We start from the raw sequence: 25451 nt of genomic DNA, 5'->3' as shown, positions 1-25451 counted from the left end.
AGTTGGTGCTTGGGTGATGTTGGCTGAGTGAGAGAGTTGTTTGGGAACAGGAGATGAGGTGATGTAATCTGTTGATTGACGTTTTCTTGCCTGCCCAATGCCATCTGTTGTACCAGCAAATGAAAGGTGTGGACTTGCATCCACACACCCTCTGACTCTCTGATTCTCGATTACCCTGCAGTCCCAGTGCTACAGGGTTAAGTGTCAGATGGACGGGAGTAGCAGAGATCCCACACTTAACGCCACGAGCTGTGGAAACCCTAGACGACTTTGAGCTCATCCAGTCTCAATCTGCAGTTATTCAGTTGTGTTCTGCTGCTCACGGAACCCTTGGGTCTTTCCTCTCAGATGTCTTTACTGACTTAGCCATTCTGGAGCCTTGGTTGTCCATCTCTGACACAGGATTCTCTTGAGTAGGTTTTCAAAGAGCTGGCTTGCAATCAAGCCATCCTAACCACATGCTGCACTTGTGTCCCTGGTGCTGCAATTTATATGAACACATACAGTACTTTTAAATAACCTGTCATTCCTGAGGCCATTACATTGAGCTACATAAGCTGTATGCAATAGGTTTAACTTTGTGCGTACTCCGAGAAGTCGAAGGAGGGCTTTCAAAGGGGATTTTAATGTTGTTTTTTGTGAAATCCACATTGTCTTTCAAAGCCCGTTGTTCCGTTCAGTATAGAGAGGAATCCTGGTAGCCCTGCTTCTCCCTGCTTTCCAGCGACAGGCTGCACCTTTTTCTTTTTGCTCTTTTGTTGTGCTTGGCTGGGGAAGAGCGTTCTGCTCCACTGGGACGCTACAGCCAGCCCTGCAGAGGCACAGACAGATGGTCTTGGGCACACTAAATGATTGTTGGCATCCAGATATTGCAGAGAGAGAGCGACTGGAACAGGGAGAGACCCAAGATTAGCTATGCTTTCAAGCTGCAAAGATCTCTTTACTGGCTCCTTCTCCATCTGTATCCCCGAGACAGGGTTTGTTCCAGCGTCCGAGCCCCAGTAGCATCAGCAGCACACGCTAGTTCTAAATGGGCTCCGAAAGGGTCGGTCTGGTGTGCGGACTGCTTTGACTCAAGCTGGCCGACCTCCAGTATTTCCCAGCCAGCACCCTTGGCTTCAGAGCAGCACTCTGTATGGGAATAAAAGACCATGCCTAGACATTTTCCTGTTATCTCCCTGGGATGCTCTTTGGAGAAGCCGTCTCAAAGGCTTCCCTTTTTCATAGTTAAATATTTGAAGTGAGGAAAAAGCCTAAAAATTAACTTTTTCATACCCCCACTGCATTTGACACTAGTGTAATTCGATGCTCTCTTTTTCTGGGATGGGAGGGGGATCATTTGTAAAATCTGGCAGTAAATAACAGGCAATCTGTAGAATACCAAAGCAAGTATTTCTTGATTAGCTGATTCCCACATCTGTCTTTGCTGAACGGGCCTGAAGAATTATAACAAGCACAGTGGAATTTGTCAGCGTGAGTAAGACAGAGTTTTTAGGACCATCTCTGACCTTCATTGACTCTTTACGACTACAGGAAGGGTGGACCAAGATCAACCAGCTATCCAACTGGAAAAACGTAATCACACATTAATGTCAGTGTGTGTGGGTTGTTATACTGTTGCATTTGTGTTGTCAGTCTAGGGCAGATCAGAGCAGAAGAGATGCATTGATGTCTCTCAGAAGAGGAGTCAGTTCTGTAATTAAGTTTATCACCATTTATCTTTATTGGTCCCATCCTGAACAGGTTTAAGTTGGTTGACATACTGGGTTGGGGGCTGTGAGTGACATTGGACAGACAGAGTTTGAGGATTCTTTTCTGCATCCAATTACCTCATTAAGTGTGATGGGCTTAAAAACTCATAAGATAAAGAAATCTTAAAATTTTGCAAATTAAAAGAGCAATTTGAAACATTACTTTAGTCATTATAATGCACAACACTATATTTTTCAGAACCTCACTCACGTCCCTTTACCACTGATATCCAGTTTTGCTCTCTACCTCTCTGATGGCTTTTAGTTATCACTGGTGCTACATTTCTTCAGGATTTTGCATTTAATAAAACTGAGTGTATACACTCCCAGTGTAATTTGCTGAATATATTGAACAGAGATTGACAGGTGGAGTGAAATGAAATGGTCTGCATATGAAAAAGGGATATTGGAGGTAATTTGCAGTGAAATCTCACAGCTTGCAGGTGTCAGCATAAAGCAGCGGCTAATATAACAATGACAGGACTCTCCTCGCCGCTCTCCGCTGTAGCTGCTCATTCCAAGAATGAAAAATGCCCGGTGTCATTGTGAAAGTGGGACACGGGTTCTGTATTACCGAAGTGGTTGTCTTACAATAAACAGATGTCAGACATTGTTTCCCAACAGGGCTATGCTGTCAGATTTCATTGTCTGATCTACTGGCCAGACAATCAGAAATAAGAACCTAAGGAAGGTTACAAACCACAGGAGGGCCATCTTTGGTCTGTGACAGTGTAGCACAAAGGTACCCACAACTTGAAAAGCGTCATGGAGGTGGTTAAGGCTCAGTGACTTATTGGACTTTTGCCTGTGCATTGATGAAGTTAACAGTTTTCCCCTTTTTGTATTACATTTGAAAAACTGTTGTTTTGGCCTAGAACGATGATAAAATGAACAGTGGTATACTGATCCCTGTCATGTTAATAGCAGCACCCTCCCACAGATACAGCATGTGTCTACACCTGTCCTTGCAGCAACAGCAGGGATGTTTCTTTATGTTCATTTTGTGCATTGTGCATTGTTGCCTTTGTATTTTTTGGTTAAGTATCTATAACTGAACACATATAAAAACATACAAATGAACACAAGGACAAAGAAAAACATGTAAAAATATTTTACATATCTTACATGGTTGGTCTTTGTTTTATATTTTTTGGACATTTATTTTCCTCTCACTTGAGCTCCGAGGTGGCTTTTTGATAATGCAGTAATGCATGATAAGGAAACGTAAGACAAAGGCCGTAAGAATGAGAGAGAGCAGCCGAGCCCAGATCCAGCAGCACAAATCTAACAGATTGGTGCACTTTCTGTTAGGAATTAGGGTAACAGGAGAAGCAGAGGAGGAAAATAGTCTCGACTGCTGTCTGGAAGCACTGCACATGAAAAGCCAACAAATGCAAGAGTTCTCAGAAGTTGTTTCGGATGGTCAGGCATTGAATTGACACAAAAAGAATTTGAAAAATTGACACTTAAAGAATTAATGGAAATTAAAAAGGCATAAGGGAATGTCCTACACTGACAGGTTGAAGGAAGTGATCCTTTCTAGCCTTGAACAGAGAAATCCTTGAGACGACCTGATACAGGGGCTCAAAATCCAAGGCACAGAGTAAGCTACTCAGCCATGATGTTGAAGCCGATACCCTGGCTTCTTTCAGGAAGTGGCATGATGAGATTCTTGGATCAATTAGCTGCTAACTACTAAAAGGGCGAGATGGGCTGAATGGCTCCTTCTCATTTGTAACTGTTCTTATGATCTAAAGCTTAAAGAAACAAGTTGGTAACAAATGTTCCAGCTCCTTTCTTCGTCTCTGATCCTCAGAAATCAAAAGCTTTTTTTTATTTTAAACCAGCTTTCTTTTTCTTCAGAAATAAGTGTTTGAAGTTTTCGATGGTCGTGTTCTCACATTTCATCTGTGAAGATAAGCAGGAAAGTCATGTTTCCCAGTAGGCTCAGGGCTGGCTCATCTCTTCAAAGCTTAACTCTACAGTACAGGACAAGTCACACACCCTTGACTGCAGTGTGCCCTTTCTGGCTGTTTCGGTTGTTGTTTCGCCAGGAGTCTTCAGTGAGGGTGCAGCTAGGTTGAGAAAAAAAGAGGTTTTGCACAAATCTTGTAACTTACAAGATTTCCCACTGCCAACCATCACAATCCCCCGCAGTTTCTTCACCTTAAATATGAGAATATTATTGTGTGTTTTACCATGAATCATTTATAACTGTTCCTGTTTTGAGTTCAGAGAGCAGTCAAAACAAGATAGTAGTATAAATGAAATCAAACCTCATCTGAGACATTGTCCATGATTTTTTAGTGTGGACCTCTAGCATTGTTAGCATTGTTTTCAGCTGTTGGGCTGTCATTTTTTATGTTATTTTGCTTATGCTTATGTATCCTGATCAGAATATTTAGCTAAACAATTGCATTAACAGTATGTAGAGAACTGTCACAGACCTGAGTGCCGGGTGAGTGCTTGCCAGAATTGGACTGGGCCAAAAACTCGTCCTGATGTTCTTCCAAGATGGAACTCTGAGGTCAGCTTCCTCCTCTCCCATGTACCTGAGATCCCTGAGAAGGTGTGTCCTGTGTCTGTCTGCTCAGAGAGCCAGAGGGCGTACCGGTTTGTCCAGGGGAAGGACTGGGGCTTCAAGAAGTTCATCAGAAGGGACTTCCTGCTAGATGAAGCCAATGGACTGCTGCCCGATGACAAACTCACCCTCTTCTGCGAGGTAGGGCTGCTGTTACTGTTTTTATTGATATTGGTATTAATTCTGCTTCTTCTGCTGATAGCATTTGCTGGACTGAGCCATATTCATCAGCCTTTAAAGCTCACAAGCTCATGCATATTAACTTATATTGTTATTTTTATTGGTATTATACCTCCACTCAAGGAATATTTTAAGGATACACAGGTTTGAATATGATTTGACATTTGGCTGTTCTTTTTTTGAAATCACATGTCCAGCTATTAACTACAAGGAATTATGAAGTTACAAAATTGTAATGTTTTATAGGGTAGTAACAAGTACAAAAAACAATGGATTTCACTTACATAGCAAGTACAAAATAATACAATCTCATGCAAATTGATATAGCACTTTTCATCCTTATTCCAAAGTACTTTACATATAGGAGGGAACACTCTTCATCCACCATTGAAGTACAGCCTCCACCTGGGTGACAGGATAGCAGTGCTGCACCAGTAGTCCCATTATACAGCAGGCTGGGTCAAGTGTAGAGTTACTACAGAAAATGAATTGAAGTTGAATTTAAGGAAGGACAGGTTGTTAACCACATTCTGATTACCACTTAGAACAGCAGCCTTTTACTTTGAGGTCTCCCATCCCAGTGCTGGCCTGAACCAGCCTTGCTTAGCTTCTGAGATCTGACACAATCAGACTACAGAGCTGGTGGTAACACTGCAGATGAACTGATGGCCTTTGATACCTCCGTTTAAATAAGAGCTATTCTGCATAGGCAAAAATCCAGTTAGAAGAATGTACTGATTGATTTGAATTTGGGTCACTGGTGCCTGTTCAAATTGTTAGGGCACTTTTCAAGTTGGGGCATAATAGTGGTATTAATTCTCTGTTTGTTCCAACAATCAGCTGATGTTTCAGCAGCTGCCAGTCCTCCTAGGCTCTGGGCGAGCTCAAGGGTTAACATTCTGGCTATGTTAATGTCCTTGTGTAATGCATGCATCCATAAATGTTTAAAAACGTGGTGGCTGTTTAAGACAATTATAATTAACCCTGAGGGTATCACGAGGGGGAAAAACTGGGGGACAAGGTAAAAATTTAACGTAACAGTAGTCTGTTTAAAGAGCTTCCAAGTGGGGCTTGTTGACTGCAGGAGAAGAGTTTGTGTCAGTGCTGGGAGCAGGGGAGCAGGGTGTGTAGCTGGGCACAGGAAGGGATGAGAAGTCTCTTCATATTGCTGCAGAGCAAGCCCAGTGGTCTGAACATGCAAATACAAGAAGGCTGAAAAAACAAGAGGACGCCATGCAGCCATGTCGCTCTGCAGTTAGCTACCTCTCACCCAGCTTTTTCTTGAAAGATTGTAATGGTCGTTGGAAGAGCACGACTGGGGAAGTGTTTTACCGCCGTGGTGTTTGGGAATCTGGATTCCCAAGCGGAGGGCTGAAATGTCCCTTGGAGGCTTCTGTAGGGAGAAACCACTCCAGTGCTTGAAAAGAATCCGTGAAAATGAGTTTGATAGGTCCTTGATTCAGTACACCTGTTGACAAAGCTGATCAACTTAGAAAGACTGGTGAAGAGAAAGAAGTTAGTAAAAGAATTATAGTTAAACCATTATTATTCTAGAGGTTAGGAATTAGATCAACCTCTTGTATAGTTGGCTGAAAAGTTTCCATAAAACCATAGCTAGAACTTAGAAAGGAGTTAATTTTATGTTTTGGTTATTTTGGCTAATGGAAGAGAATTTCTGAGAAAACAAATTTGGTGATATAATCTGAGATAAACGTATTTTTTTGGACAGGCTCCCAACACATGGATGACTGTGTAACACACTTCCTGTTTCCAGCTCTTCATTTCACTTGTGTGCCTGGAGTTTTACATTGTTCTGATTAAATCTACCCATCGGCTCTTTTGAGCTATGCAGGGTCTTTAACCTCTGGTTCAGGACTAACCTTTGAGTCCTAGAAGTATTTGCTCTTGTATGAATTTCTTTCAGGGCAGCAAGATCCTTTTCACAGCATGGTGACCTAAGATGACTACAGTCTTCTGAATAAGGCCTTACTGGTGTGGCATGTAATTTCCCAATCTCCTTTGTCCGAACAAAGACATGGTGTTTTTGTAAGATAATTAGTATACTGATATGCAAAGGGTGTGATCTAATAGATGCAGTCTGAAAGGCGTATTGTGTGGCCATGTGAAGTTTGTGGTTCAAATGTGAGTCACGTTAGCTTTCGTTACTTGATGAATGACTACATTAGTGCTCTTTGACCTCAGTGCTGAGCTGGAAAAGTGACAGACAGCTGAGGAGAGTCTTCATCACCACTCTGAAGCATAGTGGCCACAGAGAGTTTGTCCTGTGCAGAGACATCCTTCGTTTTCTGTCTGGGCATTAACGTGCTGATTTAAATGTATAAAAGGGAGAAAAATAGATTTTTATTTCAGAGGTGTCCTAGTTCGTTCAACAGTTGGGCAACAGGGCTGTACTTTCATAAACCTTGAACTGGGTTTTATTGAGACATAAAATTGCAACCATCTAGAACTAAAAAATGCTACTTTTGAGAGATTCAATTTTATCCTTGTGTTTTTAACCTCTGCCACACTGCCAGACATCTGCTGAGACCTGTAATCTCTTTGCTTGTGAATGATTGGACTGGTTCTGGCCTAAAGATCCTCACTGGATTTCAGGTTTTGCTTCACTTTCAATTATCATTTAATTGAGCTAATATGTTTTATTACACATTTTTCTAATGAGGTATTATGTATTTCTATAGATATTTTATAGGTATCTTGAAAACTCCAGTTTGTTAAGAGCTGTGAGCAATACAAATGGCCTGTTTAACGTAATTATTTGACTGTGTAAGGCTTATATTAAGTAACTGAGAGCTCAATTAGAACAAATACAGCATAGTACGATAGCTACTAGATGTTATGCCAGAGTTTTTACGGGAGTTCAGTGACTGATAGTTGTTGTAAGTCTATAGAATAAAATGACCTGGAGAGGAGAGATGAAGCAGGCTGTAACAGTGAGTCCTTGTGATCACCTGTAGGTAATTTGGGATTTGGAATCACTGGTTGTCAGTCAGAGCTGGTCCCTGCATATCCCTGAGCCATAAAGGGAGAATGAGGAGCTGTGCAAGTTCTCCTATGGTTTGCCTGCCTGTCAGATCTGTTCATCATTTTATAAGCTGCAAGCTCCACAGTGCCTTGAAGGTGTCTTGGAACCTACTGGGGCAAGAATGCATCTCTCCCTGACAGCACTGCACACGGGAATGTCCCAGGGGCCTCTATTCCACAAGAAATCAAGAGTAGCCTCACTGACTCAGGCCTGCCCAATCCTGGCGGTGTTTGGGGGATCCCTGTGTTATTGGTCAATGACAAACCAGGTTCAAACAGGATTTCTTTCTCATTGACCAATGCTAACCGAGGCTCCTAATGACACAGTCCAGGCTCATGCAGATGCTATCTGAGCTGCAGGGCTCTGCTTGTACCTCATGTGAGCTCTGTCCCTGGGAGTACACTTTTTCATTTGTCACCAGCACCACGCTGACAGATGTGCAGGGACAACTGGGAAAACACCTGCTCGATGACTAGTCACTGACACGGGTTTGATCCTGTTGCTCTGTATTCTCCTGGCTTGCTTCAGAGGTCATAGACTCCTCCCCCAGAACGTAAACGGACTGATCACCTAAGGAGTTCTTTCACCTTGCTGGTCCCTTTAGCACTCGCTTGACATTACTGCCCTCAGAATACACCGATGCTGGCTTCTGAAACATTTCTGGAAAAGCTTTGGAAATCTCACAGAGCACCATGGCGGAACGCTGCCTGTGTCAAAGCCCCAGACACCTGAAGGTATTTATTACCAAGATTGTTCCTATTAAGGTGCTACAATGCCCTGTCATTACTGGATGAAGCCTTCAGAAGGAGGCTCTTTGCTGAGAGGAAAGAAAGTGTCTTTTCTAATTGCCCTCTGAAGCTCTGACAGAAGATGCTGTCACCAGTATTCAAACAGCAGTCTGATCGCTGCAAGACAGCACAGCAAGCTTAAAAACAGCTCCTCACACCATTGCAGACTTGATAAAAGCCAGTGAGCAGCACTTGTGTTGTTTCATACTTGTTTTCAAGCTTCTCTTCCTCTCCCTCTCTCCCTCCATCTCTCTCCATCTTTACTTTTCCTGTTGTTGTGCCCAGCAGGGAAACCTATCCTGTGGAATAAATTAGCTCTTTGCTGATGTTTGGAATTTTTTTTCCCTCTCCGTCTCTGTTCCTCTGCTCCTTTTTAAAAAAAAATCACTTTGCTCATGACAGCACCCATCCTTTTCACAGGCGTACCATATGCCATGTGCCCATCTCAGACACTGGTGCAGCTGGTCCTGGCTTCCTGTTGGCTTAATGCCAGCAGGAAAAAAGGATTAAAAAAAGCATAATATCAGCAAGGTAGCATCCCTGCTGAAGAGCGCGGAAGTGAGTGCTGGCATTTTTCTAGGCGCTCTGTCTGAATGGACTGGTCCCTGCCTGGGGTCCTGCTTCCCTGAAGCGCGCAGGAAGCTGGGAGCCCGGCCCAGAGGCTGGGGCTCCCCAAGGCCGTTATTTCAAGTCAGATTTCCTGGCATCCCCTGGCGCCAGACAGAGCAGCATGGCTTCTTTGTACTGGTCGCCACAAAGGAAATTTAATGAGGGTTCTGTTGAAATGTCTCATTTGTATCTTCAGCAAAAAGGCCGACCTTCAGATCTGAACTGGCGTGCTCAAAGACGGTGGAAGACATCGCACAGATGTTGTCTTCCCGGAGCCCCGCATGAACTAAAGTGGTGTTTTATATCAGTTTTTGGTTGTTGTCCAAGTGACTGGCATGAACTGGAACTGGGTTGGTACACCTGGATACACTTCAGTTTAAAGCTTTGTGTAATGTATAATACAAGACACGTTTGTGTCTGGATGATGTTATATGCAGTAGTACATTAATTATTAGTAAGACATTTCATGAAGATCATATGTCCACCCAATGGCAAATGATTTGTTATTGGTAATTTTACATTGAACACCATGACAAATGCTTATATCCACATCTGCAGTCATCAGAAACACCAAAGCAAAACGTCTTGACGTCTGTTCTGCTGTGGCACCTGTTTGCTGGTTCTTTAAACCCAAATAAAAGGGATCCCAGAGCACCAGTGGCCTCTTTCTGTAGGTATGCTGCCTACAGAAAGATTTACGCCTTGGCGTCTTTGAGACACATTCCCTAGTGAAAAAGCAACATTTTAAAATTAAGCAAACGGAAATTGGGAGGAGAGTTATGAAGAGAGTCCTTTGTTCTTGGAGTTCGATTGGCGAAGAGCGTGGAAATAAGTACGGATATCAGCTGGGGGAGGGCTGCTTGCTTTTGTCGCATAGGCTTTGCTTTTTTGCAGAATTAGCAGCTTTAACGATTAATATGGTGTGGCTCCTTCCAGGGCCTTGTGTTTTAATAAGACATGTGACAGATCATGAACAACAGGTCACACTCGTAATGAGTCTCGGTGCTACTTTTATTAGTCTCTGGCCCCAGAGCGGCGAGAGCTGCCTGGCAATGTGTGAAAGCTGCTGTTTACATTGCAGCGGGGCTCTGACACTGATGAGAAAGTCTTCTGTCTGTTCTGGGGAAGATGTGTTTATTTATTTTACCGCGTGTTAAGTCTTTGCTGGGGATTACGAGGCTTATTAAAGTGGCTTCTGACACATATTGGAGCCACATACTGTCTGCATCTCAATGACAGTCCGTTCTGCTTCATGTGTGTGGTTTTCAGTGTTTTTTTGGAATTTCACACCTTGTCTATTCTGTCCTTTAGGACAGCTCCTCAGTTTCATCTAGAGACATATGTACAGCTGAAATCTGTAATCGAGTGTAAGCCTTTAAAATCTTGGCCAAAGCTTTTTGTCTGAATATCATTTCATAACAACATAATGAAAGGTAGACTGTTATGGACTTATTCTAGAATTGAGTGACCTGCACATACCTGTGACTCGGCAGTGCAAGATGACTACATTTGCACATGCTCACATAACATTTGCCTATAGCATCAAAGGATACAGAGATGCATACGTTTGCTTCCTCATCATTAGATTACAGAAGGAGACTGGAAAACACAGGTAACAAAGAAAGGTCTGTTTGTAATAGAGGTCACCTGAGAAAATTATATGAGGATAATTGAGGACAATGTTATGGTCAAAGTGTAAAGGAGGAAAAAAAAACATAACTTTCGGCTCTGGCAGGGATAGGTGACACCGCGCAAAATCTGACTAGAGAAGAGCCACTAGACTGCAGGGGACTGAAGGACATTCCAGCTTGTCTATTGGAACCGTTTCAGCAAGATAGAGAAACACACAAAAGAGGAGGGTGGATGCATCAAGCCTGATGAAGGAAAACAGCGGAACCCCAAAGAGAGAACAATACTGGATGATGTGCTCATGGCGATCGCAGGTGCTGATAGTTTGTGAGGTCAACAACCTCACAGGAAAGCAACTGTGGCAGCCAATACAGGCCAGCAAGGCAGGGCAGGAGGTGAACTGTTAAAGGATGTGAATGTTTCATTTTTTTAAAATTGGTTGTGAAATAAATGCTCTCGAATGAGCTGCCGTTGCCAAATAAAGCACCTTTAGTAAAGTAAGGATTTGTTCATGGATGTTGTGGGTCATGACGTGCCCTAGGTAATGGTGTATCCTGCAGTTTGTTAGAACGCTCTCATTTGTAAAGCACCATGTAACTCATTTACATATGAGTTTAGAATTTGCAGTTATACATAATGCAAGAGTATTAATAGGTGAGTCTCCTTGGGATAAAGATGTCAGACCGATGATTAAATGATGATAAGATTCATATTAAGAGCGACCAAAATAGAAAACACAGTCCCCCCCACACAGCGATAGGAAAGAACCAGCCACCTTGCCGGTAGTTGAGCAGTAGTTGTGTCACGCCCTCTGCAGCCAGAGGGCGCTCCTTCTCTGTCCTGTCCCTAGTTTCCGGTCTGCTGTCCTTCCTGTCCCTCTCTTTCCCTTGGGCTATGTATTTCCGGGTCTTGCATTCTGTCCTGGCTCAGCATTGACGTTCGGATGTCCTGAGACCCACCTAGCACCAGGGCGCCTCACGTCCGCTCCCTTAGGGCATAGGTTTCTATACGGCATTCCTGAACTCTTTGCATAATGAGCCCGGGCCTTTTTCCCGTCTCGCCGCTACGCATATGGGTCTTTTTCCGCTCTCCTGCTCCCCAGGGTTAGTCCCTTTGGACGTCCGTGACAGTTGGAGTGGTGGGGTGGCCTTGGTGAGAGGAGCACACTGCCCGGTCCGTGTCGTGGTTCTCGATCTGCTCCTTTCCTGGGAGTAGAAAGAAGCCCCTTCTGCCGCCCGGCGTTGACTCCGGTGTCTCCTCCAAGCATCCGAGCGGGAGGCCGAGCCGGACCCCGTCGGCAGAGGGAAGGCACTGCTCCCGCTCCACAGCGGTTACCTTCTCTGCTCTGGGTGCCGCTGCGGTCATTTCTGTTTTCTGTCTTGAGTATTGAGCAGAAGTACAATTCGGAGATGCTGTACTAGAACAGCAAATAGTTTTGACAGCTTCCAAGCAAGTTCTTTAGTCGCAGAATAGTGATGTATAGCAAACCGCCATTTAGTTTTAGAATGTATCTTAGCAACAAGGTGTAGCTGTTACGTGTAGCTTCATCTATGTGAAAACCATGATGCATACTGTTGTGAAGTACTATGGCTTAGTAAAATATCAGTTTTTATTGAATGGACATTAGTTAGAAGAACATCAATTATTTGCCTTTAGAAACTATTTTTGTTTCTAATGAAATTAGCTTTGATCTCAGAATTGAAATGATCTGTAAGATTCTTTTGTGAGAAACATGTCTGTTTATAGCCATGGACACTAACTGAACCCTTATAAAAATCCAGTACAATACTGATGCATCACTGCAGGTTTGCCACCTTAACTACAGTGGTTTCAGCAATATTTTAAAAATGCAAAAATCTTCATGTTGCTGTGCCTAGATGATATTTGTTTAGAGCATACTGACAATGGGCAAAATATCTTCTATTTTCTGAATCTTTTTTTTTTCCAATTTAACATTAACAATATCTGCTAGAATGCAGCAAAGACACATCACATTAATATAATTGTGCTTGCAGTAGTAAATGTCACATTATCAAATGTGGACACTGTTATTCATGTTTAAATGATAATGTCCCCATTCTTTTCCCTATCATGTTTGGTGTTGCTTGGTTTTACAGACAGTCAGCAAAAGCATTTCATGGAACATTTTGATCAATTTTCCTGGAGCTGTTTATGTAGGAATACACACTTTGCAACATTGAATCCAATTGCACTTGCTGATAACAGCCTAGTGGTATTTACAAAAACAGTTTCAATTTTCATAATACATTTGTGGTCAAGTATCCCCCTGGATTCATGTAGAAATACCTTTTTAGTATATTGTAATTGCACTGACCTCAGGATGATAAATGCCAAATTAGTTTTCACTTGTCTAAACAGGTTTTGAATAACAGTTGTTTAAAGTTGTGGTCACATTCCTGTTTTTCAATGCCACCGTTTTGATAGATTATCTCAGAATGCTTACCTGAAGCAGGTGTGCTAATATTTGAGAAGTTCCAAATCAATGGCTTACTTGTTCTGAAGAAATAATGTTGTAGCATTTCTGTCAAGTGTCAGCAAAAGCCTTGGATAATATATGCCAGTTTTGTAGTTATTAATTTCTTTGAAAGACACTTTTACTCACAGTGACTTACACTTGATCCCATTTACCCTTCTATTTTTCTAAAGCAATCTTGAGTGAATTACGTTGCTCAGTGGCACAATAACAACAGGGCTCCACTTGCACTGTGAACTTACAGCCCTCCAGTTACGAGTCCAGGGCCTTAACCACTGCTTCATGTTACTTCAATAGCTGAGCACTTACATAGTGTTCATCCACAAGCCAATTATATAGAATACAGTAGATTGAGTGACTTGGGACGATCAAGTGGCCGTCTCAGTTTATACCGTTGCACCGTATTTTAATGTCATTTTCAGGGCCTGGTAGGTCATCTGAGTCAATCAGATCAATCAAAAACGAAACATTTTGGATTTTGGGCAATGCAGTGACACCTTCAGTTTGTTCAAGTCATCGCTGATACAGTCTGCATCACCTCGCAGCTTAGCCACCTGTCTTCTGCACCCTTATCTGCTGTGAAATGGCCAGATCAAAATCGTATTCTTTTAATCCTGAGCAAAGAGAGGGGCAAGCATGTTCCTGTAAGGACCACACAGTGTATTCAAACTAAAGAAAGAGTCTCTCTGTATATAGTCCTGAACAGCTCGTTTTGCCATGCCTGAATTAATTGTCAATACTTTCATATACCAATGGAGTTCTGCTTCTGCATAAAATGGGATAGATTCTATCACCAGGAACAAAAGGAGAGAGAGAGCTGTTTACTTTGTTGTTATGCTTCTCTGCCTCAGCGAGACTGCTACGCGTTTTCAAACCCTCTTGATTAGTTTCACACTGGGGCAAGGCAGAAAGTTAAGAGATCACATATCTATTAAAAGCTTCAGCTAGACGTGATTGCGCGTGTAGATGATTGAAAAACTCACTGGTCCTTAAAATAATTGAAAAAGGTAAACTTCCTGGGAACTTAATGAACTTTTTTCTTCTTTGTGATGTGTTAAATGTTGACAGTTAACTATATGTGACCTGTGGTTTTCAAAGTTAATTCTCCTTTATGCTATTAATCTTGCGGAGAGGCTCAAAAAGAGAGCTTTAACCTTTTTCAAGACTTTTAGTGTCTATGGCTAAAGATTGGAAATTTTGACAGCTTTGTTCAGCATGTTATTGAGGCATGGGGCTAATTTAGGTCGTCCTCTCTTTGGAACTCCAGGCTATTGCAGGGTCCCGGTCTTCAGTAGTGTTGTTGCTAACCTGTTCAGTTAATGAGCATCTGTTAGTTGAAACATATCATTATGTCTCTAAGGTGCAACAAAAATAGCTGCCAACAGAAGATTAACAGTTAGGGGAAGCCATCAAGAAAATGTCCAAAGTTTTTTTGTTTTCCAACTATTGAGTTAAAAGTTAGCTGAATATTTCTGAATGGATGAACGGAAGACTGGCAGTGTATATGATATAAAAATGATATAAAAAATCATCCAGGTGGGGCTGCACATTGGTGGTGGTGGAGGGGAGTCCCCATTACCTGTAAAGCGCTTTGAGTGGAGTGTCCAGAAAAGCGCTATATAAGTGTAAATAATTATTAATTATTATTAAAAATGCAACTTGTAATAGTTTACAATGTGTTTGTGAGCATTTTATGGGTAGGGTACTATACCCTGGCTGCAGAATGTTGTTACTGATGTGTAGATGAAGTAACAAATGAAATGATATCTGCACTGAAGAGTGTTCAGTAATTCTATTGATGTGTTCTGATAAAGCCCTCTCTAACATTACTGATCTAACAGCCATAATTCATCTCCACTGCTCTTGCAGCACCAGTCTTACAAGGGTACGTATACAAGGATATACAGTATGTAGCAACAATTTGGCAGAATCAGACACTTGACCATGGGGGTTGTTCTCAAGGAGCCTGGTTGGGCGATGACACATTCTGTTTCCCCAAAACAAATTGAAAACAAAGGCCAAAGAATGCTGAATGAGTTAAAGTTAACAGATATTTTGAGTGTTCCTAGTAAATTTGCCAAGGAAATGGCCTCACTGGTTAAATGTGTCCAAACAATAGTCTTTTTATATATATATGTATTATGTCCTAATACACTTGGTACCCTTGAGAGTTCAGAATTATAAGCCGCAAGCATTTTGCACAGCTGTAAAATTATGATTTATAGTGGAATTTGCTTTATTCCTTGCTCTGCAAATGAACGAGAAAAGAAGTTGAGTACAAATTTAGAGCTCAGATGCAGTCCTTTCATCTCCTCTCCACGCAGGGTGAGTTACTCCATTTAATGCTTGTTTAATTGTCAATTATTCTAAGCAGAAACTAATCACAATGGATTAGACACACTATGCTTTCAAACCTGATAAATATAACACATTCTAAATTGATTTATTTATATTCCTGTTCTCTAAATTTTTTTAAACGGCAGTATTTAATTTTGTTACCAAGGCAGGACGTTCGGGGAGTTTGAAGGCAAGAGCAGAGAGACAGCCCTTGAGGGGCTGCAGTCCAGCAGGGGCTGTTGGGCTCATAACCTCTGTCTTAATTTGCAGTCCCCCTGGTTTCTTTCCAGCTGAGTTCTTAATTGCGGAGCTTACTGAACTCTTTAATTGAATTATTGGTTTAATTAAGCACTTTCAACTTCATCTTCCTCTTGAAAAGTTGGGTAGAATCAGAATTTAATACCAACTATGTTTCAAAACTCCTCTCATTTACTTAGAAGGACAAAGGAGAGTATGCCATTGAGACACTCGAGCTCGAGGTCTCAGGGAATCGGTCCCAACAGCAGTGCTGGCAGCATGTTCCAGATTTCCACATCCCTTCTGGCAACAAACTGTCGCCCTCACACAGTCTCAAATAATTACTTTTTATTTTTACATCACTGCTAGCTGTGCTTCACGGTGGATCTTGAATAGGTCTTGAATTAGTCCTCTCCTAATCTTCTATGTTGAAGTATAAAGAGATTTGGTTCTTTTAACTCGTCTCGGTAAGACTTCAGAAAAGCTTCATGTTTCGGCTTCTTTGCACTTTTTTCCCTGTCGATTTCAGAATGTCGTGTTCAGAAGTTTGCTGTTCAGCTTTAAGGACCTGAAGAGTTGAGGTGATCTAAGAAAGAAGAAAGTGTTAACACTATAAAGTAATGAATAGCTCAGTTTGAATAAAGTGCTAGCTAAATGAATAAAAACTGCAAGAGCCAGCAGGTGCTGAGATACCTTGCTTTTCATTATTACCTGCCTCAAATTTGGGGGACAGAGTCAGATTAGCATTGCACTAGCACAGCGTTAGGCCAGAGATGTAATAAAAAGTTCAGGTGGGAGGTGAACTCCTGACTTGAACAGGGAGATCATAGTTGGTTTTGCTTGCTGTTCACTGCTTACCTCCCTAGTTCCCTGTCTATATCCTGCGTTTTCTGGGGATTCTCTGTGGCTGTATTTGCTCAGGTATTCGTTATTTGCCTATGCTAAACCACCTTAGCCAAGAAGAAAAGAATTAGCTCTAAAAATAGTCTCAGCATCTTGTCAAATAATGATATGCTTCACCCAGGCAGAATAAAATTAACACCTTCCCTGGTCAGACAGTAGAATTACACACACAATTAACCCCCCCCCCCCCAGATAATGTAGCAAATTAAAGTAGAAAAGCTTGCATTAGTACTTGGCACCATCTCCGTGCTCAGCATGTAGAGCCTTAATCCCTTAGTGCATGAATTGAAATTGGGTCTCAGTCCAGATTTTGCGGTGCCTGCGAGATTCAGGGCAGGGAGTGTTAACAGCGTTTTAGATGCGTTTGTAGTCAGCTCAGATGAAGCTGGTTAAGAGACTCTTTTTGTGAATGCTTATAGATGGGAATGAGTTCCACAGAAGCAGTCAGTGTGGATGGGAGTGGTCATTGTAAGTGGTGAGCTGCTTGCTGTGCAGTTCCCAGAGCAGACCTGGGAAACACTGCCTTTGTTTGGGAGGGAATACAGGGATCAGACATTAAAAACCATCAGAGTGTCTGTCTGGGAATGAGTGAACTCTGGGAAGAGGTTGTCGGGTTCCCTCTTCCCTTCCTGCTGGGCCTGGATCACTCGGCTCTCCTGGCTCGTGGCTGGCAGCATTGCCCTCCATCTTCCTGCTGCTCCCTCCCTCCTGGTTTCCTGATGGAGCAGCTTTCGCAGCTGCTAATGAGCGAGTGATTAATTCCTGTCACTGCCGAAGACTGATGGGCTGCTGTCTGCCCAGGGATCTGCGCATCCCGGGAAGTGATTTATGCCACCAGAGCCGAGAGTTTGGGTTTTTGAGGGACTCTGGAATGGAGACTTTTTTTCCCCCTTTCATTCTCAAACTGCTCCTTAGTTGGACCATTGCAATGAGGGTAGTCAGGCACAGCCGGCCTTTTAGCTGAGTGAGCTGTATCTCAGGAGGTTTTGTCCACTGGTTTTCCCAGACGAGGATTTTGCATTGACTGAGATGTTGGGAATGTTGTGTGTGCAACTACAGTGTATCTTCCTGCAGTGTTTTCCTCAGTAAGTACAATGTAAAATTGACCGGCTATAAAATTAATAAATGACATTTATCCTCTGCAATATTCAATTGATAACAAAATGTATTTCACACATTTTTCTGAGCTCTGTTTCATGGAGAGAAATATCATGCCAGTAATCATTGTTATTTAATACATGCATGATTAGTAGATAAGCTCATTGAAAATATAAAACCTTCAAACTAAGAAAGGTTTCTTCCTCTACAGAGCCACGCGTTTCCTGAAATAACCTTTATTGTTTATGTTCCTTCCATAACTGTGTTTCAGGGCAAGTCACAGCTCTGGCAATTCCTGTGTGTGAGAGAAGGGTGACTAGCCATCTCTGTTAATGATTTTTAACATACATTAACAGACTCTTCACAGTGCGCAATGCATTGAAAATCCATTTCACTGTTGAGAGATAAAGTTAAAAATAACTAGGACAGAACAGTGGTAACTAGTAACAGTAAATTATAGCTTAAATATTATAGGTAGATGACTTGTTACAGTGAATAGATCATTTTGATAGGGTGAAGGAAATACAAGTCAGAAAGATTGATAGAAGTCATCTTAATTTTCAAATTTCTCTCAAGAACAACACCCACCACCAAAATCTAATATTACTCAGGGATGTTTTCTCAGCAGAAAATGGCATATTAAAGGCCCCCTCTTGAACCTACACTGTTTTCTTGCTCTCAAACAGAACAGTGGAGCTTCAGGAAGGAAAAAACCCAGCCAGAATGCTTTGAATGCTGCACTTTCAGCACGGTAACAGCTGCTTCATTTCCACTGAGAAGGGCAGTAACGGCATCTTTTTTCATTTTATTTTCAAGACATGCCCTTGGCAGGCAGTCTCCTGCACTTGGCTTGTTTCGTCAGAGTATGAAGCCCTGCTTGTCCTCTGCGTCTGTCTGGGTTTTATGAATCAGTGAGATACCTTGCATTGCATTATTACACTGAAGGCCCTACACCGTCCGTAATGGAAATCTTTTCAGCTGTGGAAGAAAAGAAATGCTGATAGTTATTTTTGTTTTGTTTTTTTACTGGCAGAAAGTTACTTTAAATATTCTCCCCATGTTAACAGTAGAGGAGTTTGATTTATGGCTAATTCCTGCTTTCCTCATCTAACTGCCCACACTCTGTAAGTGAATGACCATTAAGTCCTGGAGAATTGTTCTTTATATTGCGCCTTGTTAATTTTTTACTCCTCTGAGAGCTGATATGAAAATGGGAAATTTATTCTGCTGCTAAACTAGATTGCACTCCCATGAGGCCATGCCAGCAAGTTTGTTGACTGTGCCACACAGCCTGTCTCTGCCTGTGCTGAGCTGATACCCTGTCCGTGTCACAGGCCAACAATTTAGATTTATTAGAAACACACCGGCAAACACCAGCTCTTTGTTGACCGCTGGTGTTAGGTGTGCACACTATACTTCACTATTAATAGTCCTTATTATATAGGAGCATTTGTACCAGATTGGCATGGTAATTATTGCTGCTGCCTCGCGGCTCAAGAGTACTAGGTTCGATTGCAGTCTGGTATTTACAACTGCTGTGTTGAGTTTGCATGTTCTGATTTTCAGTTCCTGTAGACACAGCTATGTTTAATGGACTATTCAGAATTCTGTCTTTCTCCATGCATTCCATGCAAATTGTTTGATTTAAGTCCCACCTTTGCATCCCGGATATGGTTTACAGATGACAGATGGATTGAAAGTTCATCACCTCCCAGTCTGGAAATGCCAGTTTTTAATCGGCTTGGTTTACCACCACAACTCCTGTACCAGCACCGGAGAAACAAGACTGTGCATGCAGTCCTCTGAGTTCCCTGCTAAGGCACCTCTCAGTTTATACACTGTGAACTTCACGGTGCACGAGGGAGGTCAGCATACTGAATAGAGCTGCAATGCATTTCTAATGCTTACATTGCAAGTTGAGGATATTCTTGCTTGGTCTTAATCTTCTGGTTATGGTTATAGACATAAAAGCAGATGGTCACCCATTCAGTCCCACCCAACCCTGCCAATTCTTGACTTATTGTTCTGCTTGGGGATTCCCAAACTCTTTGGTGCTCTTTGAGAAGGACAGACTAGTAAAGAGGAGAGACTGAGAGAGGAGTGAAAGAATTATAGTTAAATATTTTGTTCTTTAGAGGTTTGGAATTAATTCAACCTTCCATACAGTTAGAGACTTTTCCCTAATAAAGTATAGTAAGGAGTCCGATAGGGGTTAGATTTTTGTTTTGTTTTAGTTTAGAGAAAAGGATTATCGAGAAACCAAACTTTGTAGAGGAACTTGAAATTAACAAGCAGTTTATTAACCGGCCCTCCAGTAGGGTTTAAAACAATTGCACAGACATGGATTGGAATGAATTTGCCGAAGACAGTGCTGTATTAACTCCTGTGGATGAATGCCAACAATTGAGAGTCACCCTAAAATAAAGAATAATGAACAATATGAGTAAGACAAAAGATGCAAGCATGTGCACACTTGCTGAGCACAGCACTTCCCAGCTACACTATGGAACGAGTGTAAGCTAAGCTGAGTTTCCTGTTAGACTGACTTGATATTCCCTGAAACCTCAGACCAGAGTGGTCTTAATCTTTTGGTGCTACTTCTACACAACAATGTCCATGTATGCCAGCTCCTGCCCTTCTGCAGGCTGGTTTGCAAAAGCCTGGGTTTTGATTTTACTAGCCAACAGGCATTTGTATAGGTAGATAAAAGTAGGGGCTCCGTCAGCCATGTATGCGTTTTTCCTTCTCGGTTTCCAAATTACCATGTGTTTAATCTGCCAGTGCTTCTGGGAAAGAGCTCATCTCGTATTCTGCCGACTCGAGCAGGAGATTAGGTAGCAGCAGGTAAACAGCTGGCACTCAGATTACAGAAAATTAAAGTCAATTACGAACATACATAAACAGAGAAAGATGGACACAGAGTGTATGTGTACAGGCGCGAGTGGGGAATCATTAAAATCCCTCATCTCTAGGAGTTTGTGTCTGCATCTGTCTGCATTTTCCTTTTTTCCACTTCTTTCTGTATATGTATGATAAATGAGGTGGCTCAGTGTTTGCTGTGTAGAACCTGATGGATGAGGGGTGCCTGATCGCTTGAATACAGCTTGAGTGATGGTCTTCTTTTTTACAAAGGGGGGACAGAAGTGAAGGAATTCATTTATTAGATGTTCCCCCAGTAGAATGAGGGGTTTTGACTGAGCTGAAAATATGTAATATAAGCATTTTACTGAATATCATATTACCAGTTTGCAAAGCTTTACATTAGAAACTGGGAAGTTGGTTGTACTGTATAAGGGAAAAGGCATAATCTAAAAGAAATTTAATATAATATACAGCATTGATGAACAGACATTAAATGTTACATTCATATCAATAGATACAAGCAAAGTCTAATTTAACAGTGGCATAACCCAGAAGAGAATGCACCAGGGTATTTGACAATCTTTGTGTCATCGTAGGGTCATATAGCTCAAAAGCAATCCAGTGTCACAGCCAACAACATGACCCATGACAGGACACATGCTCCAGAAACCAGTCAGACCGAGCCACTGTTGTCGCTTGTAGAGGATATTAGTGGTTTTAATGAATCAACACTGCCTTGATGATTGGCAGTCTGGTTGCTCTGTAATCGAGTGACAGTATTAGATGACTCTGAGTTTTATAGAATGGGATTGACAGCGATGGGAGGTGTCACTTAAAGCACATATGTTTATATTAGTTTAGCCATCAGTTTCTGATTTGGCATCATTACAGAAACAAGTCCAAGAAAAAGGCCTGTCCAAACAGCAGATGCAAGCCCATCTGAGAGCATATGAGCTGTCTTATACTGGTCCTTGTCAAAGTGTCTTAAGTAAACCCACACACCAGGACTTTGATGTGCAGGTTCAGTGCCATAGCCAACACATTACAGTTGCTAATTTTAATCACAAATTGTACAGTATAAGGCATAGCTGAGCATTAATGGGACACACTCTGGCAATGTCTGGTTTTGGTTTCTGTGAAAACTTGACACGTGCTTACCTATTTCTACCCTCTGTGTTTCCTAATGTCTTTAACGACGTAGGCCTTAATGTAGCCTGACATCGACAGATCGCAAATAGACTCCCACTGCACAGTAGATTGAACTGTTTCAGGTTTAAGGAGATGCAGGGTCATACACACATTGTGCCAGTGAATCTGGAATATACAGTAGTCTATTAAATATCACATCTCTATCAGTGCAAATTTACTCAAACTACAGTAGCGGGTTTGGTATTTGATTTTGGCTTATGATAAAGCCCACATAACCCAGACGTGGATCAGACTGCTTCGTAAAGCACTTGGGGTGGATCATCGTCCGCTGCCGTTCTGTTCAAACCCTCTGTGATGGGTCTCCTGGGCTTGCTGTGTTGCAGGTGAGCGTGGTGCAGGATTCGGTGAACATCTCTGGCCAGAACACCATGAACATGGTCAAGGTGCCAGAGTGCCGGCTGGCGGACGAGCTGGGGGGCCTCTGGGAGAACTCGCGCTTCACGGACTGCTCCTTGTGTGTGGCTGGCCAGGAGTTCCAGGCGCACAAAGCCATCCTCGCAGGTAAGGCGCACGGCGGCCCCTAATCTGCTCCGAGATCCCTCTGTTACTCTTTCGGGAATGACCCTGTGAAGTAGGATGTGTTCAAGAGCAAATGTCCCTGAATCAGAAACTTTATATAGAGAATTAAAATCTAAAGGCCTGGTTTTAGGAGAGCAGCAGCTAACCATGTGGCGTTAAATTGTGGCCGTTTCCACGCAATTCAGCTTGGCTAGAGGGCAGCCCAGGCAGATGCTGTTTGACCTGTTGCTGTTGTAAGAACAGGCTGAGACCAGCCCTGCAAGGCCTTACAGCTCCCTAGCTGTGGCTTTCCAAGCAGATCTACAATGAGAAGAATGCATTCCTGGATTTTACTGGGAAATCAATGAGGAAATTGACGGCGTGTTCCAAAGGGTTGCGAGGCTGTGGCAAAGATCAGAATTTTACAGGTTGTTTATGAATCCCAAGAGTTTATTCCCCTCAAAAGATCAAATAGTTTTAACTTGTTAAATACAGCTGCCAAACAAAAAACTATATAAACTGTTTTATTATATACATTATATTGATCTGAAAAGTTTTAAAATTGCTCAAAACATTGCTCAAGGATTTGTTACTGTGATACTGTATTTTAATTTTCCTTTAAACTATATCCTTATTTGTCACAAAAAAGGAGTAAATTAAAGTACACATTAGTCTAGAGCACAAACCTTTTTCACAATAATGTAATTAAAGATGGATAAGATTGCTACCAACAGAGTTTGAGGGTTTATTGAAGCAGGGATCCATCAATGACTGGATGGCTCTGGAAGGGAAGAGTCATTTTCCTTCCCAGTGCAATATTTTTAAGATTTCGGTAACTCCAGTGGTTTTAGAGTTGCTACAGTTAGTCACTAGCTTCTGACCTGAGTTCTTATGCTCTGTGTTGCAGAACAAAGTTTAACTAATGAATGGATGTTTCGCCTGTCAATTCTCTCATAGTTTCTTAAACCTCTTGAAAAAGGCCCACAATCTCCTAGATAGACAAAACTGGCTGTTCAAGCCGCAAAATGCTCTTCTGTAAGAAGGATTATTAGGGTTAGGAGGTCAGAGGGGAGGTTACAGCTTATTAGTTTAGAAAGGGATGGTAGAGAAACAAATATTCAGGGAGACTTCTCATGCCTTACATCTGAAAGTAACAGAGATACAAACAGCCTTGTTAAAGGTTTTATGATCCCAGGTGTGGGCAACGGTGAGAGAGAAACATGTGCCATGACCCTTAGCAATCTATTCATAAAAATTGTTGCCCCAGAACACAAAATCTGGCAGAAGACAAATATTTAAAATTGCGTGTAAATCCTCATGCTCAGTAGTAAGTTGTCATTGGGTGAATGTCATTGCAGATGAACTCCTCTCGCGCTGCAGTCTAGAGCTTCCAGTCTCGGTAGGCCAGGATGGATGTGTTTGTTGTTTTGCTCTTCTCTTTTTAAAGTCCCTGAAATCAGACTGAGCTGGGAATCACCCAATAAGCAGCACCCAAGGGGGTTCTTGAATAAGACAAGAAGAGTGGAATTTTTTTCAAAGGTTAAACAAGGGAGGGAGAGGGATGGCTTTATTAGCAGATGTGTCGCTCTTCGCCTCAAACTCCATCTGTTCTGCTGCTCTTGCTTTTGCAGTCACAGCTCCTTTTAGTTTTTTTGTTCCAAAGACTGCCACTTCCTAGCATCAGCACCGAGTACACACTCAGTACACTCTGCAGAAGCTCAGTACACTCTACAGAAGCTCAGTACAGTACAGGTTCAGAAGTGAATCAGAACTCTTGCTGTGGATTTTCAACAGTCAGCACTGCATTGCTGGAGCAAGTTGGTCTTCGTTGGACGCGGTTTGGACACGTACAGAAGACAAGTCAGCCTGGCTCCTACATCAGTTATTGTATCCGTTGGACAATACCATTGTATTTACTTCATATCCCAGAGGGCCAGTCCTGGCCAAAACTGCATTTTGATCTAGTTCAAGTTTTTAATAGATATTCAGTTGAGCTCATGGTTGGATTGTTTGATTTTAGACCCTTCAAATATGTCCCTGCAGGGCTGGTATGATACTAAAGTAATGGCTCCCTGTATCAAGCGGATTGTTCTCCGTCTGCAGTAAAAGACCTTTATTTTTTTTCCCCGTATTTCCCATTTAGCAAATGATTAGATGACCAGAACCACGGAGGAAGCTGACATTTGAATGAAATCCTGATCCTCAGTCCTTCAGGCCCTAAGTTTCATAGCCCTGTCTTGAGTAATGAATTCCAGGAATGTCCTTTTATTTTCCACTCTAAATGTGATCAAATCCTTATTTACTCTATAATCCAATAATCATTTTAGACCACATCGACTCGCAGGTCATAGCGATTCCCGTTAAACTGTGCCAGTAGTACCGTAAACTTGGCATTGTTCACAAATTCTTGTTTTATAATGTCATTCATGTGAAGTGGACTCTGTGTATAGTGGTTTTCTGATCAAGGTCACTTGGGACTCATCTATTGGGTGCTCTGTGACATGAGTTTTAAAACATGACATTTCCCAGCTTAAACTCTTCTCCTCTTGTTCGGCAGCACGGTCTCCAGTGTTCAGCGCGATGTTTGAGCATGAAATGGAGGAGAGTAAAAAAGTGAGTACCTCTTCTGTACTGCCTCTGAATTTTTTCCCAGCTTCTAGGCTTTTACCATTTTTTTAAATAACGTTTGGATCGCTGGAGAGCCACTTCTTCTCCTCGGTTGTTTTGATTTAAACGTCATGGATTTGTGTTTTATTTGTAAGAAAAAGGAATTAAGAAAATAGGTACTGTATGTCTATTAATGGCACAGAAGAATCTATTGCCTGTCACACAATACATGAATGCTCAGTGCCTCACAAGACAGATTGCAGCAGCTCCTTTTCTTCTTGAATGCACATTTATATTTATTTACTTGCATAGCTCAGTGGCTTGGTAATCTGTACTCTATATCAGGGCCTTTCCCACAGGTACAGTGGAGAAACTGCATGATCCACGTCCCTTCAAAGTCCAAATGGACTTCTGGGTGTGATATTTCTTACTCATTTTGAGCACTAGGAGTCTTGTAACTAATCTGCAAACCGCACAGCGTTCGATTGTATGTGAGTTACTGCTGTAACGTGGAACTGTCGTCATGGTTTAAACTGTGTTTCCGAGGCGGGGAAGAGTTTCTCTTCAGATAGGTGTTCTTTAAACTAAGCAATGAAAGAAGGCCTTGATCACTGTTCCTGTGGCT

The 25451-nt window shown here is 42.1% G+C and overlaps 1 protein-coding gene across 5 annotated transcripts in view; it reads left to right on the top strand.

The window, feature by feature from the left end:
* The window catches only part of spop (speckle type BTB/POZ protein), a 126519-nt gene that overhangs the window by 82124 nt on the left and 18944 nt on the right, over nt 1-25451 (top strand). For all 5 annotated transcript variants that reach the window (XM_088623145.1, XM_088623142.1, XM_088623141.1 and 2 more), the window contains 3 exons: nt 4346-4473; nt 22045-22222; nt 24777-24832. In XM_088623145.1, the coding sequence (XP_088479271.1) occupies nt 4346-4473; nt 22045-22222; nt 24777-24832 (362 nt within the window). The remainder of the gene's footprint in view (nt 1-4345; nt 4474-22044; nt 22223-24776; nt 24833-25451) is intronic.

The sequence above is a fragment of the Lepisosteus platostomus genome, chromosome 28 (genome assembly GCF_059453375.1).
Source record: "Lepisosteus platostomus isolate fLepPlt1 chromosome 28, fLepPlt1.hap1, whole genome shotgun sequence".
NCBI classification, from domain to species: Eukaryota; Metazoa; Chordata; class Actinopteri; order Semionotiformes; family Lepisosteidae; genus Lepisosteus; species Lepisosteus platostomus.
This window is presented reverse-complemented; position numbering and strand designations above follow the sequence as displayed.